The 14,040-nt window shown below is 41.8% G+C and overlaps 2 protein-coding genes across 2 annotated transcripts; both read left to right on the top strand.

Moving 5' to 3' along the window:
* The first annotated feature begins 789 nt into the window (after positions 1-789).
* LOC123500043 lies at positions 790-1,336 on the top strand. Its single transcript, XM_045248665.1, has one exon. It carries the CDS (start codon positions 872-874, stop codon positions 1,304-1,306), a length of 435 nt encoding a protein of 144 aa, XP_045104600.1. The 5' UTR covers positions 790-871; the 3' UTR covers positions 1,307-1,336.
* Positions 1,337-9,244: 7,908 nt separating this feature from the next.
* On the top strand, positions 9,245-12,889 carry LOC123499744 (hematopoietic prostaglandin D synthase-like). Its single transcript, XM_045248182.1, has 5 exons — positions 9,245-9,402; positions 9,904-10,061; positions 11,038-11,221; positions 11,874-12,003; positions 12,218-12,889. Exons 2-5 carry the CDS (start codon positions 9,929-9,931, stop codon positions 12,383-12,385), a joined length of 615 nt encoding a protein of 204 aa, XP_045104117.1. The 5' UTR covers positions 9,245-9,402; positions 9,904-9,928; the 3' UTR covers positions 12,386-12,889.
* Positions 12,890-14,040: the final 1,151 nt, after the last annotated feature.

Raw genomic sequence — 14,040 nt, 5'->3', positions numbered from 1 at the left:
GGTAGCTATGTGTGAGTAGGTTGAGTCGGTTGTCAGTGGAGGGATTAGTGGGTGATTGTGAATATTTCTGATGTTACCTCCTCCGATCCCCCTCTCTTCCCTCATCAGCAGCCCGTCTATCTTTTTTCTCCCTGCATTCAACCACCTTTTCTTCCTCCTCTTCCTCCACCTTCCTTATCCTTCTCACCAGTTCCCCTACAGCCACCATCACCACTTCCTCCTCCTCCTCCTCCTCCTCCTCCTCTGCCTGCGAGTGTCCAGGCCGCTACCTATGCACAGTTCACAGTGGTACTAAAAACTTACCACCACAAATTAACCTAGAATAAAATATTTAAGTAATCCCTTTATTGCATTCGTTTTCTTCGAAGCTAGAATACATTATTTATTTTTTTAACGTAGCCTGATATAAACTGCGCATATAGAGCTAAGCGAAAATAGATTTGTACACCAGTATCATCACCACTATCTCGCCTTCCTCCTCTCCTTCCTCTTCCTCCTCCTCCTAATCCTCCTCCTCCTTACTCATCAATTATTCATCATGCGTCATTTATAATTGTAATTCACTTATCATTTGTCCTTAACTCCTGATTTGCATATTAATCACCAATACACACACACACACACACACACACACACACACACACAGCCTGCAGGAGTGGTCGGAGGAAAGCAGGATGATAATCAACCACACCAAAACTGTAGTAATGCATATCTGCACCTCCTCGGCGGCAGTGCCCCCCAACTATCCCTGGGTCCTCACCCCCTCCAAGTAGTCCGGTGAGCCAAGCTGCTCGGAGTCACAGTGGACGATCAGCTGACATGGAAATTACACGTTACCGCCACAGTGAGATCGGCAGCCTACAGACTCTACATGCTGCGCAGACTTAAGTCACTGGGCACGCCAGCTGATGAGTTAAAGGGGATATACATCACTTTCATCCTGCCCAAATTTATGTATGCCTCACCTGTGTGGTCTTCCTCCCTCACCTTCACTCAACACCAACAACTGGAAAATGTCCAAAAAAGAGCCTGCAGAATCATACTTGGCCCTGCTTATACAGACTATGATCACGCCCTATCTACCCTTGATCTCCCCACACTGGCAACGAGACACCAAGCGGCCCTCGTCAAGATGGGTAGAGGCCTGCTGCGCCACTCACGGCTACGGCATCTCCTCCCCCCTGACGCGCCCCAGCCAATCCATGCCACACGACACACAAACGTGGTCATGCCACTCAAGGCCCCAAGAACTGACCGTTATCTTCATAGTGCTATTCCCTCCATGGTGCGAGCCATAAATAGCTAAGTTAGGTTCTCAGCTTGAATCTCCCTTAATCACCATATGTACATCTTCATGTAATGTTATCCCTCTCATGGTGCGAACCATAAACAACCATAAACAGCTAAGTTAAGGTTCTAATCTTAAGTCTCCCTCAATCCCCATATGTACACTTTCATTATGTATGTACTGCAATTACTAATAAACCGTATTATTATCATTAGTAGTAGTAGTAGTAGTAGTAGTAGTAGTAGTAGTAGTAGTAGTACACACACACACGCCCGGTAGCTCAGTGGTTAGAGCGCTGGCTTCACAAGCCAGAGGACCGGGTGGAGATATTTGGGTGTGTCTCCTTTCACGTGTAGCCCCTGTTCACCTAGCAGTGAGTAGGTACGGGATGTAAATCGAGGAGTTGTGACCTTGTTGTCCCGGTGTGTGGTGTGTGCCTGGTCTCAGGCCTATCCGAAGATCGGAAATAATGAGCTCTGAGCTCGTTCCGTAGGGTAACGTCTGGCTGTCTCGTCAGAGACTGCAGCAGATCAATCAAACAGTGAAACACACACACACTGAGAAAGACTCATTATCGTCCTACAGAGCGAATCAAACCACCATCACTTTGATAACATGCCTTCATTGAACTATACCTGCACTCCTGTATGTGCTCTTGTTCTTGAGAGCTGAGGAGAAGCGTCAAAGATATATTGATAATGGTATATCTCTAGTGTATTATTACGTGTCGGAGAAGGAGTAACAACAAGGCAGTGAAGTGAAAAAGAGAATGTTCACTTGTAATACCTACCAGTGATAAGATTAGTGCAGCGTAACCTTGGCCCTCAGAGATCATGAGGCGGATGGGAGACCACTGGGGAGGCCGGGAAGAGGAGGTAAGGAGAGACGGGATGAAAGACGGAGCTGCATGTATGTAGAAGAGGCATGTAAGAGAGTGAGTGGGTGGGGGAGGGAGCCAATATAACACCTCATAATGTTGTGTTGTTATGTGGTATGAACGCTACTTAAGTTCATTCTGGGCTCAGTTTTCTTTTGGTTATACGTATGCGCGGTGTCTCTCCTCAATGCCACTCTGCGTGAGCTCTCTGTGGTGGGTGTGTATGGTGCTTCATATCAACAGAGCGTCGGAAAGGAAGACACCACACACACAAAAAATAAATAAATAAATAAATAAAAATAAGATAAAATAAAATAATAATGATAATAATAATAATAATAATAATAATAATAATAATAATAATAATACAAATAATGATAACAATGATATTAATAATAACAATAATAATAATAATAATAATAATAATAATAATAATAATAATAATAATAAAGTGAAAATATATAAATGAATAAATGAAAGCAGTAAACAATTGGAAAAAATATCAATATAAACAAGAAATCGTGACCCTTAATTACTTATTCATCATTTTCCTAATCAAGTGTTGCATTATTGATTGAGTCATTTGCAATTTCTTATTTAACTTTACTCACTTACCCTTGTATTTTCAACCGAGACATTTATCTTCCTCAGAGACAATAACCAGGACTATATAAACAAGAAGTAACGGCGTCAAGATCATCAAGTTCCAGATTAAAAAAAGACTGGTGGAAACTACTCCTTAATTACAGTGGCAGAAGAATGAATCAGAGTCAGGAGTCAGTTTGTTTGTTAGCGTCGAGTCAACAGGAAGCTTTACCCAATGTTCAGACAAACTCATGGATGAAGATAATCGATGGAAACCAGTGAGGTGACGTGAGGTAATGTGAGGGACTGACTGTCACGTGGAGGCTTGATGACTTAGTAATATAGTCTCTCTTAACTTTTCTTATGCTCTGAAACTCGCCTGAATTATCACATTTCGTAACTCCCCAAAGAATTTCTACACGCACATGACACAGAACATCACCAATGCCTCTACCCCACACACACACACACACACACACACGGAATGGACCAAGTGGATAATGAGAAACTGATCCTGAGAGAAGAATATGACATTTGAAGCACAAGATCGCATAGTGAAAAGATGAGAAAGGGAAGATGTCTGAGAGATGTTAAAAAATATAGTTTCCCACAAAGATGTGTTGAGACGTGGAACAGTTTGAGTGAAGAAGTGGTAAGAGGAGAGGGAAACTGGCCTGGGACAACGAAAGAGACTAAAAAAAAAAAAAAAAAAAAAAAAGAGAGAGGAAAAAGAAAAAAAGACCCACTGAAGATAATAGTCACAAAAGAGTGGAGTCAAAAGAGCTATTCGACATCTGATGAAACAGTACTTGCGCATATACTTAGATAGTTACATTGTCTACCACCACCACCACTACCTCTACCACCACGACCACCACCAGTCAGACCTCAGCTTCCTCCCCCCTCGTGACACACTTTGCAAGTCAGACCGTCATTGTTACCCTGCATCCTCCTCCTCCTTCCCACAGCCAGTACTGATAAGGGAGAGGCAGTGTTTATTGATAAAAGCCACTTGTGATGATAGTACAGAGAGAGAGAGAGAGAGAGAGAGAGAGAGAGAGAGAGAGAGAGAGAGAGAGAGAGAGAGAGTGGAGAAAGAGACAGGAAAATCAAGATAATAATAATAATAAGAGGAAAAAGAAGAAAAAGATGAAGGACAATAAGAAAAGAACAAGGACAAGAAGAACAAGAAAAAAATAAAAAAAAAAAGAGAAAATGGTATAATAGTAACATCAAAATCAACAACAACAACAACAACAACAACAACAACAACAACAACAACAACAACAACAACAACAACAACAACCACAACACCACCACCACCACCACCGCCAACAACAACAACAACAACAAAAGAAAATGACAGTGGCAGAGAGAGAGAGAGAGAGAGAGAGAGAGTGTGTGTGTGTGTGTGGCGGGAGACTCTTGCCCTGGGGGAGTCAACCTTGAGACTGGGCTGGCATAGAACCTTCTCGTCACATCCCCGGCAAGAATATGTTAGAATCGCGTCACCGTCAAGAGGAGGAAGAAGAAAATAGGAAATAAAAGCTACATTCGGTGCTGAGATAAGGAGAAAAGGATATAAAAAAGATGGGAATGAAGGAAAGGGGGAAAAGAAGAGCCGGAGGAAGTTTGAGGTAAGTGAAAAATGGAAAAAATTAGAAAAAGAGGTAAAAAGGAGAGAAAGAGAAAGAAGTAGAGAAGAAAAGCTACATGCAGTGCTGAGATAAGGATGGAAGAAATCAAGAAAATAAAAGAGCTGGGGATGAAGAAGGAGAAAAGAAGAGTTAGAAGAGAAATGCTGTAAGGGAAAATGGAAAAGGATTAGGAAGAAAAGAAAAAAAAAGGAGAGGGAAAGGGAGAAATGAATAAAGGAACTAGAAATGAAGGAAAAAAATAGAAAAGAAGAACTGGAAGAGAAGTTGAGGTTCAGGAAGGAAGCAAAGAAAGACTGTGAAAGAAGGAACGAAGGAGATAAGGGTGACACCATCGATAAAGAAAATGTAAAAAGAAAATGACAATAAGGTAACAATGAGTGATGAAAAGTGAAGCTATATCTTAAATACAACTTAACTGAAAACTTCCATGACGATGATGATGATGATGATTATGATGATGATAATGATGATGATGATAATGACACTCCTAACTCTTACGTAGGAATTATTAATCTTCATATCATTTTTTTTTTCTTCCTTCCATCTATTTCTTGTTTGCTATTTGTGGGAACGAAGGAAGAGGGAAGGAAGTTGAATGAAGGGAAAGAAGAATTAAGGGAGGAGGGAAACGGAAGGAGGGGGAGAGAAAGAATTAAGAAGGGAGGGAAGAAATAAGCGAAAGAATGGGAGAGAAAAGATTTGTGAGAGGGAAAGAAAGAGGAAGGGAGGTAGAGAGAGAGGGAGGGAGGTAGGGAGGGAGGGAGGTAGGGAGGATGAGAAGGTCGGCAGGTAGTATGAGAGAGAGAGAGAGAGAGAGAGAGAGAGAGAGAGAGAGAGAGAGAGAGAGAGAGAGAGAAGTAAAATCTTAGAGTCATGGTTACAATCACTTCCTCCTCCTCCTCCTCCTCCTCCTCATCCTCATCCTCTTCCCCCTCCTCCTCCTCCTCCTCCCCTTCCTCCTCTTTCTCCTCCTTCTCCTCCTTCTGCTCCTCCTCCTCCTCCTCCTCCTCCTCCTCCTCCTCCTCCTCCTCCTCCTCCTCCTCCTATACCACCAGTAACAGACTCTCCACTTGCTCAAATGAGTCACACACACACACACACACACACACACACACACCAAATACTCATACAATGTCAATGATAAGGTAATTGTATGTTAAGAGAGAGAGAGAGAGAGAGAGAGAGAGAGAGAGAGAGAGAGAGAGAGAGAGAGAGAGTTGAGGAATGGAGGGTAAGAATGAAGGAGGGAGGAGAGAACTTCCGGTCTACCTGGGAAGTCGTGGAGAGAAAATAATGATGAAGGAAAACGAGTATTATAACTTTCTTTCATATATATTTTAGGTGTGTGTGTGTGTGTGTGTGTGTGTGTGTGTGTGTGTGTGTGTGTGTGTGTGTGTTTAAGCACAACTTTATAAAACATTACCATGCACGAAAGTAAAAAAAAATTTATGAAAAGAAAAAAAAGTAAACGTCTTGGAATTGCTGAGGTAAATTAATGTTACCAGCAGCGGGCCGTGACGAAAGCCTGTTCAGTGTGACACAAGGCTTATAGAGTGTGTCGCCGCAACACGTGACGGGGACTTCTTAGCAAGTTTTAAGGAAGTGTGGTGGGCGAGACTCGAGCTCAGTGGCCGGCAGTAACAGTATTACCACACCTCGGCCTGCCTGCCTCAAGTGAATCTTCAATGTCAGTGTCACCATTACTCATCCACACCCACCCTCCACACAAGCTCCACCAGAAAGCCTTGCCCTCTACTCCCCTGTCCACTCTTCCACTTTCCGTTGCCATAATGTTATAATACACTTCTCTCATTCTTATAAAACATTTTAGAGTATTTTCGTATAGGGATTATTGCCTCACATTGCTTTTTTCTTTAACCACTGTCCAGTACGCATCTTACATAAATTATATAAATTGTATAAACTATGCCTCACTGTATCTCAAAAAATTTATCAGCATCATCATCATCACCATTTATCATTATCATTCGTCATCGTCATCACCATCATCATCATCATCATCATTCGTCATCACTCATCCTCACCATTGCGATACAGTGAAGGGAGTGGTGACAGGTAACGCAGCAGGTGTTATCTTGAGTTTAAGAACATGAAACGTCAAGAGGAAAGAGCGTATTCATGGTGACTGACTCTCTCTCTCTCTCTCTCTCTCTCTCTCTCTCTCTCTCTCTCTCTCTCTCTCTCCATCACGGACAGACCAGCCATAAAGCAATAATCTTCACAAAAAGATGCCACCAGACCAGACCGTCTTTTTTGCTTCCCTATCGGATTTCTTTTTTTACAGTTTTGGGTTAACAGCCCCAAAGTTTTCCCTTCATTCGCTCTTGAGATCAAAAACAAAATCAGAGTGTCTGGGATGAGTTCTGACCTGTTCCTCTTTCCTTCCTTGCCTTCTTTCTTTTTCACATGGAAATGAGAGAGAGAGAGAGAGAGAGAGAGAGAGAGAGAGAGAGAGAGAGAGAGAGAGAGAGAGAACATTTGAACATTTATTAATAACAAAGTTACAATGGAGATATATACATACATACATCGTGTGGCTGTAGTTATCCTTTATAAAGCAAAGCTCTTCAGGTCAAGTGGTAGTAAATGATGGATATGTAGTGTGGCAGATGGCAACAAGGATACATGTAGTACATACAGTTCAGTTTCAATGATAATTGTAGAGACATATGGATGCAAATCAAAAATATAATAAATAAATATGCAGTTATAACAGATACAGATATAATAATTAATAATGATAATAAATAATACAGAAAATATAATAAATAGTAATAATAAGTAATATATATATATATATATATATATATATATATATATATATATATATATATATATATATATATATATATATATATATATATATATATATATATATATATATATATATATATATATATATATATATATATATATATATATATATATATATATATATATATATATATATATATAACAATGAAATATAGGAATATCAAATATTCTACAGTATGTAACGTAGAAAGAATAACATTAGCATACTGATGATCTCAATATAAGGTAGTGCATCAGGAAATATTTCAAATTAGTAGGTGGCTAAGATTTGGTTTTTAAATCTTCTTTTTAAATGTGGTGACAGAGGGTGCATTCCGAATTTGAAAAGGTAGAGAGTTCCATACACGAGGCCCTAGATAAGAAACCGTGTGCTGAAATTTTGTAAGTCGATGAGGAGGAATGATGAAGTTATCACGATTGCAGGTGTTGTGGTCATGAGATGAAAGGAAGGTCTGTATTTTGTCCTTATTTGAATACATGTAAATAGCGATAGCTAATTTAGTAATGTCACCTAGTTTTAACTTTTTTGTTTCTTTGAAGAGAGGATTTGTATGTTCAAAAAAAATACTATTTGTTATTATTCTTACTATTTTCTTGAGTTGTAATCTAAAAGGAATTAAATAAGTTGGATAGTTTCTGCACAACATTGAATTATAATAGGTTAGTAGTGGATATATGTGGGCATAATAAATGAAGAGAGAGAGAGAGAGAGAGAGAGAGAGAGAGAGGCTATAAAGAAAGCTAAAGAGGATAGTAATAGATGATAACATATATAACTCATCGAGAATCTAAAGCAACAAGAGAGCAAGACTTCCTTCCCTGCCTGCTTGTATAGGGAGCTCGCGGGTCTTTCAGCCTTCTGTCGGGGAAAAACAAGTGACATTTACACACACGTCCTTTGATGATCAGGAATAGTTTTTGGTTCTCAAATAGTGATTCATGCACGGTATGGGCTCAATAAAGAACTTTTTAAAATGAGATGAGGCACATGTATGGATGGGAATGGGTACCCGGCAAGTTGATCGAAATCGATTGGCCGAATTATCAAATTATTAATTGCTCGAAAGGCAGATTGTTCGAAAATACTGATTAAATGAGAAATATCGAAAGTGAATCATAAATATCCAAAAAAATAAGGTATAAAAACAACTTAATCATTGCCAACTGAGCAGTTACAATTAAGAACGCCCACATTTATAAAATACTCTATCCAAAGAATATCACAAAATATTATTGTTGTTAATTGAATATATATATATATATATATATATATATATATATATATATATATATATATATATATATATATATATATATATATATATATATCCAAACAATTTCTTCTTCCGTTTTTCGTTCTCAACAAAAGTTAGATCCATTACTGAAATATAAATATAAACAAATATAAGTAAAATTGAATATTTAACGATCAGGAAAATGATCATCAGTATTGTGAGTTGATAGTTGGTTGAAGGAAGTGATTGGAATTTTATGGTGTCTTATTATTGTTAAATCCAGCAAATGTACAATATCAACAATATGTAATCCAGTGACGAGTATCAACAATTAAGGAAACACTCTAAGACAGAGCTAATGACAGTGAATATGGTTGTTATGGAAAGAATGGTAGAGCCATACGTGTGGCAATCCAGCACAGAGGGAAGGCCCTGGAAGACTGACTGCTACAGTGAGTGTTTCGAACCATTTCCACCAATTTACTGTTCGAGCAAATGATAATTCGATAATTTATTTTTCGAGCAATTTCCTCTCGAGCTACTGATTTCAAGCAATTTACCTAGACTCACGGGAACAATAGGTGGAAATAGGTAGGCATAATTTACACAAGAATTGCCACGAATTATGTTCATTGCATTATACAATTAATAAACATGCTGTGAGGATCAGGCAATACACATGCATTAAAAGAAAAAGAGGGGAAAAAATCACGATGACAAATGCCAGGTTGACAATCAAACTCTACAATATGCATGACAGTGCACTGCCGTCACCACCATCACTAACTCCCTCTGTGAGCTAAACAGTTCACTGCACCACGTGGCCTTGAAGCGATAACTAGCCCTATAACAGCCACTCCACCACCGCCGCCTCTCAGTGTCTCCGCAGCCACTGACCACTGAATACCGACGCATATTCGCTCGGTAAGCTAAGTTTGTGTTTCCTACGAGAACTGTGATCCGTATATGTGTGCGTGTGCAGCAAATCTGTGTTTTAAGAAAGGTACTAGCAATGTTGATGCGAGGCGTGTGTGCATGTAAACTTTTTATTCATCCGAAGCATGTGTGTGTGTGTGTGTGTGTGAGAGAGAGAGAGAGAGAGAGAGATGCACAACACCTCTCCTCCCTCTTCTCTCCCTCTCCTCCTTTCTCTCCCACCCGACATTCTTCTTTTTATTCCTCCTTCCCTCCCTCCCTCCCTCCTCCTCTTCTTTTTTTTCCTTCCCCTCATTGTTTTCTTTCCCTCCCTACTCTCCCTCCTCCTCCTCCTTCCCTTCCCTTCCCTTCCCTGTTCTTTAGGAGCCGGAGCACAGCCCTCCGAGACTCAGACACCGGCACCGCACCAGACAACTGCGCCACCACCAACACTGCTACCAACACCGCTACCACCCGCACCTAATTCACTACACCTTCCTTCCACGCCAGAACCACCACCACCACCACCACCGCCATGCCCGAGTACAAGCTGGTCTACTTCAACGGCCGCGGCCTGGGAGAACTCGTCCGCTGGATCTTCCAGTATGGAGACATTCCCTTCACTGACGAGCGTGTTGAGATGTCTGAGTGGCCCGAGAAGAAGAAGGGTGAGTGTTCTGTGCTGTTCTAATCATCCCTCTGTCCATTCATTAACTTTACTGTAGCTCTACTGGTACTATTATATTTCATTCTCCTCATTAATCTATCGGTCAGAAATGCTTTACCGTTTCACCAACGCTATTTTCAAAGACCATAGAGTTCATTACCTAGGTTCTTAAGAGTGTATTTTTTAATCATTTCATATATCAATTTTGTTAATCTGTCGCTATAGTCATCCAAGCATCCTTAAAACCCTATGTAACTTGACCTATAGCCGTTTCAAAGTAGCGGAGGTATGACTCGCACTCTAAAAAATCTAGTCCGTTACACTTAGCCTCAGTAGCCGTAACAATGGAAGGCTTAGTAATGGTCGTGACGAGATCCCTCTTGCTGTCTTCCCCCATGATGATCTGCGGTCTCCTAATAATGTTCTTTTCATGGTGCACCTATGTCGTGATCCTCCGTGACAATATCCATTTGAATTATGACGATGAGTTCAGTCTACATGTGTGCTGCGCCCCTTTGTTCTCTCCTGCGTGATTCTGTTGTGTCACCGTCCTGCGTGACTCCTGTTATGTGATACCCCTCTTACAGCCAGTCTCGTGTTCCTCCCTTTCCTCCCTCTCTTCATCAAGCCGGTAAGTAGGAATGTTTCTGGGATGAGCATTCACCTTTACGTTACCCGTAAGTGTCATCCCATCCCGCCTCCCACTTACCAGAATCGCTGACTTTAAACTTCTGTCCCCTCTTGACCGCCACTCCGCTTCCCTACGGTGCAAACTTGTTTTTTCTCCCTTTCAAGTATTCACCTTTCACTCTCGTCCGCAGCCGCGCTCTAAGGAAAGCTGCCTCTCATATACAATACAATGCCAAACCTAATTCTTCTTGGCTCTCTCTCTCTCTCTCTCTCTCTCTCTCTCTCTCTCACGCTTTGTCGCAAACTTGTTATTCGCCCTCTAAAGTGTCCCCCTTGCCCTCCCTCAGTCACGCCCGGAGGTAAGCTACCCCTTCTGTACATCGATGGCAAGCCTCTGTGGCAGTCCATGGCCATCGCCCGCTACGCCGCTAAGGTCGCTGGACTCACCCCGGACGACACCCTCGAAGCCTGCTACTGCGACGCCTTTGTGGAGACCGCCAAAGAGCTGTTGACGGATATGTACAAGATCATGTGAGTCTCTCTTAGGGCTCCACGCTGGGGATGGGAGGTTGAGGGCAGAGGAGGAGGAGGAGGAGGAGGACGTGAGGGAGTAAAGGATAAAGTTACACCACTCTGGCAAATGAAAGTTGTAATGATACCATGCACCGACACCATCATTAACAACAACAACAACAGTAACTGTCTCCCAGGGATGTTCTTTGCATGGTGCACCTGTGCTTTGATCCTCGATAACAATATCCACTTAACCCCTTCAATACTGGGATACATTTTTTTCCTTGAGATTTGTGTACGATTAGACCATTTTACGAGTATTGACATTAGGACGGGTCTCTGGAGATCAAAAGATTAATGGCCACAGTCTTCACTATTCTATATCTTCCTTATAGGTTTCTGAAGCGAAGCTGTATAAAAATCACCAAATAGTAAGCAGAATTAATATGGAAAAGCGTCATGGTACTCAAGGGGTTAAAGTCTAACTGAGTTCAGTTTACATATATGCCGCGGCTTCTTGTTGCCCGTGCAGTATCTTGCGGCAGTTGCAGTAGCAAAAATCTGCAAAAATATTATCAGATACAATCTCTCTCTCTTTCTCTCTCTCTCTCTCTCTCTCTCTCTCTCTCTCTCTCTCTCGTGCACTCACCCACGGCTCGCTCACCTACAGGCTTTCCGACAAGAGCCAGGAGGAGAAGGACAAAGAGCTGCGGGAGGAGTACGTGGTCAAGACACTCGTACCGGTGCTGGAGAAGGTCAACAAGAGGATGGAGAACAGGCAGTGGCTCATTGGGGACAAGGTGTGTGTGTGTGTGTGTGTGTGTGTGTGTGTGCGCTGTACCTCAGCAAGAATGCGTTTAATAACAGGAGAGCATAAGCGAGGAAGCTAGTTTCTCTCTCTCTCTCTCTCTCTCTCTCTCTCTCTCTCTCTCTCTCTTACCTTTCATGATCAGTTAGGTTAGCGACGGTATCTTTTGTTTTACGTCCCTTAAACTTTTTTCTTTTTCTCTACAGATGACTTGGGCTGACTTGGCTATCTCTCGCTCCATTGATGAAATGGTGCTTCACTTCTCTGATGTAGTCAGTAAGTATCCCCACGTCGCTGCCCACGCCGAGAAGATACAGCAGTTGCCCAAGATCAAGGAGTGGAGGGCGAAGAGGCCTAAAAACTTACCCTTCTAAATTGACCATGAGACCTGACACATCCTTCTACACTGGTGAGGAGGCATAAACAGCTTTCCGAACACAGCGACCCGCACACAAGGCGACCCGACATTACCATCACGAGTACTTTCTATTACTATTACCACTTACTACTCCTTGTGGTCACTCAGGCGTTGTCTCCACCATAAAAATGCTTTCATGTGTGCCTTCGTAAAGCACTGGTACATTCCTTCTCTCTTCTCTACCACACGTACATTTCTCTTTCCCTTTCACGGAAGCACAGTGCTGTGTGCGCCTCACTGCCACACCGGAAGGTTAGTTCGGGAACACTCACGTCACGAACACACTACGTGACACCTGAAAGTACTTCATCCATTCTCTCCATCATCATCTATTGTTGTTATTATTTTTTCTATTGATGTTTTCAGTATAGTTTGTCACTAATTTTGCCAACAATCAGCCTGGCACGTGACAGATATGTAATGTTCGGACCACTGATAAAATAAACTATTTCTAAATCAACTAAAACAATTAATTCCAAATACATTACTGAGAGAGAGAGAGAGAGAGAGAGAGAGAGAGAGAGAGAGAGAGAGAGAGAGGGAGGATGTTCATGCAAGTGACACTCCCTCTGAACATTGGAAGAGATTATCGCATCCGTCCCATCCCTACTTTCCTCCACACTGCTCCAATCCTCCACTGTACTCCTCCGCTCCGGTACTACAGATCGAGATATACCAACACACACTTCCAACTTTTCGTCATTGCAGCGTTGTTGTGCATGAGAGGGACATCAGATTGGAGCAAGTTATGAATGTCGTGCTAAAAAATATATGTATAATGAGATATTAAGGTTACTTGTTAGAGGGAGGAGGAGGATTGGAAGAGCAGGACTGGCATGCATCCCTCAGTGATTTTAAGGCACACAGCGGCGCAAAAGCCGCCAAACACTCTCTCTCTCTCTCTATATATATATATATAGAGAGAGAGAGAGAGAGAGAGAGAGAGAGAGAGAGAGAGAGAGAGAGAGAGAGAGAGAGAGAGAGAGAGAGAGAGAGAGAGAGAGAGAGAGAGAGAGAGAGAGAGAGAGAGAGAGAGAGAGAGAGAGAGAGAGAGAGAGAGAGAGAGAGAGAGAGAGAGAGAGAGAGAGAGAGAGAGAGAGAGAGAGAGAGAGAGAGAGAGAGAGAGAGAGAGAGAGAGAGAGAGAGAGAGAGAGAGAGAGAGAGAGAGAGAGAGAGAGAGAGAGAGAGAGAGAGAGAGAGAGAGAGAGAGAGAGAGAGAGAGAGAGAGAGAGAGAGAGAGAGAGAGAGAGAGAGAGAGAGAGAGAGAGAGAGAGAGAGAGAGAGAGAGAGAGAGAGAGAGAGAGAGAGAGAGAGAAAATTCGACAGTAGGAGCAAACAGCCCGGGACCATCTTAATTCCCGCTCTCCCTATATGGCACACCCAAGCGGGGCTGCCAGATGTCTAGTTCACAAGAGGCCACACTTTTGATCGAAAAGATCAGAAAAAAAGGCCAACCTAGCTTATTACACCATAATTTAAATGGTATGGAAAATAAAATATATCTATTTAAGCTTGATAAAGAAAAAATCACTAATAAGCTAGATGGAGCAGATGTTCCATGTTATAGTTTATACTATATTCTGCAAAATCAAGTTTATTAAGTATGCTCAG

Source organism: Portunus trituberculatus, chromosome 50 (genome assembly GCF_017591435.1).
Source record: "Portunus trituberculatus isolate SZX2019 chromosome 50, ASM1759143v1, whole genome shotgun sequence".
Lineage (NCBI taxonomy): Eukaryota > Metazoa > Arthropoda > Malacostraca > Decapoda > Portunidae > Portunus > Portunus trituberculatus.
Note: the sequence above shows the minus strand (reverse complement) of the source record. Positions and strands in the feature narration are given on the sequence as shown.

Bases quoted from the DNA above. Each gene is read 5' to 3' on its own strand.
- LOC123500043 (XM_045248665.1), top strand. From the start codon at position 872: ATGCTGCGCAGACTTAAGTCACTGGGCACGCCAGCTGATGAGTTAAAG.
- LOC123499744 (XM_045248182.1), top strand. From the start codon at position 9,929: ATGCCCGAGTACAAGCTGGTCTACTTCAACGGCCGCGGCCTGGGAGAA. The intron at 11,222-11,873 runs GTGAGTCTCTCT...GCTCACCTACAG, and splicing joins ACGGATATGTACAAGATCAT to GCTTTCCGACAAGAGCCAGG. The intron at 12,004-12,217 runs GTGTGTGTGTGT...TTTTCTCTACAG, and splicing joins AGTGGCTCATTGGGGACAAG to ATGACTTGGGCTGACTTGGC.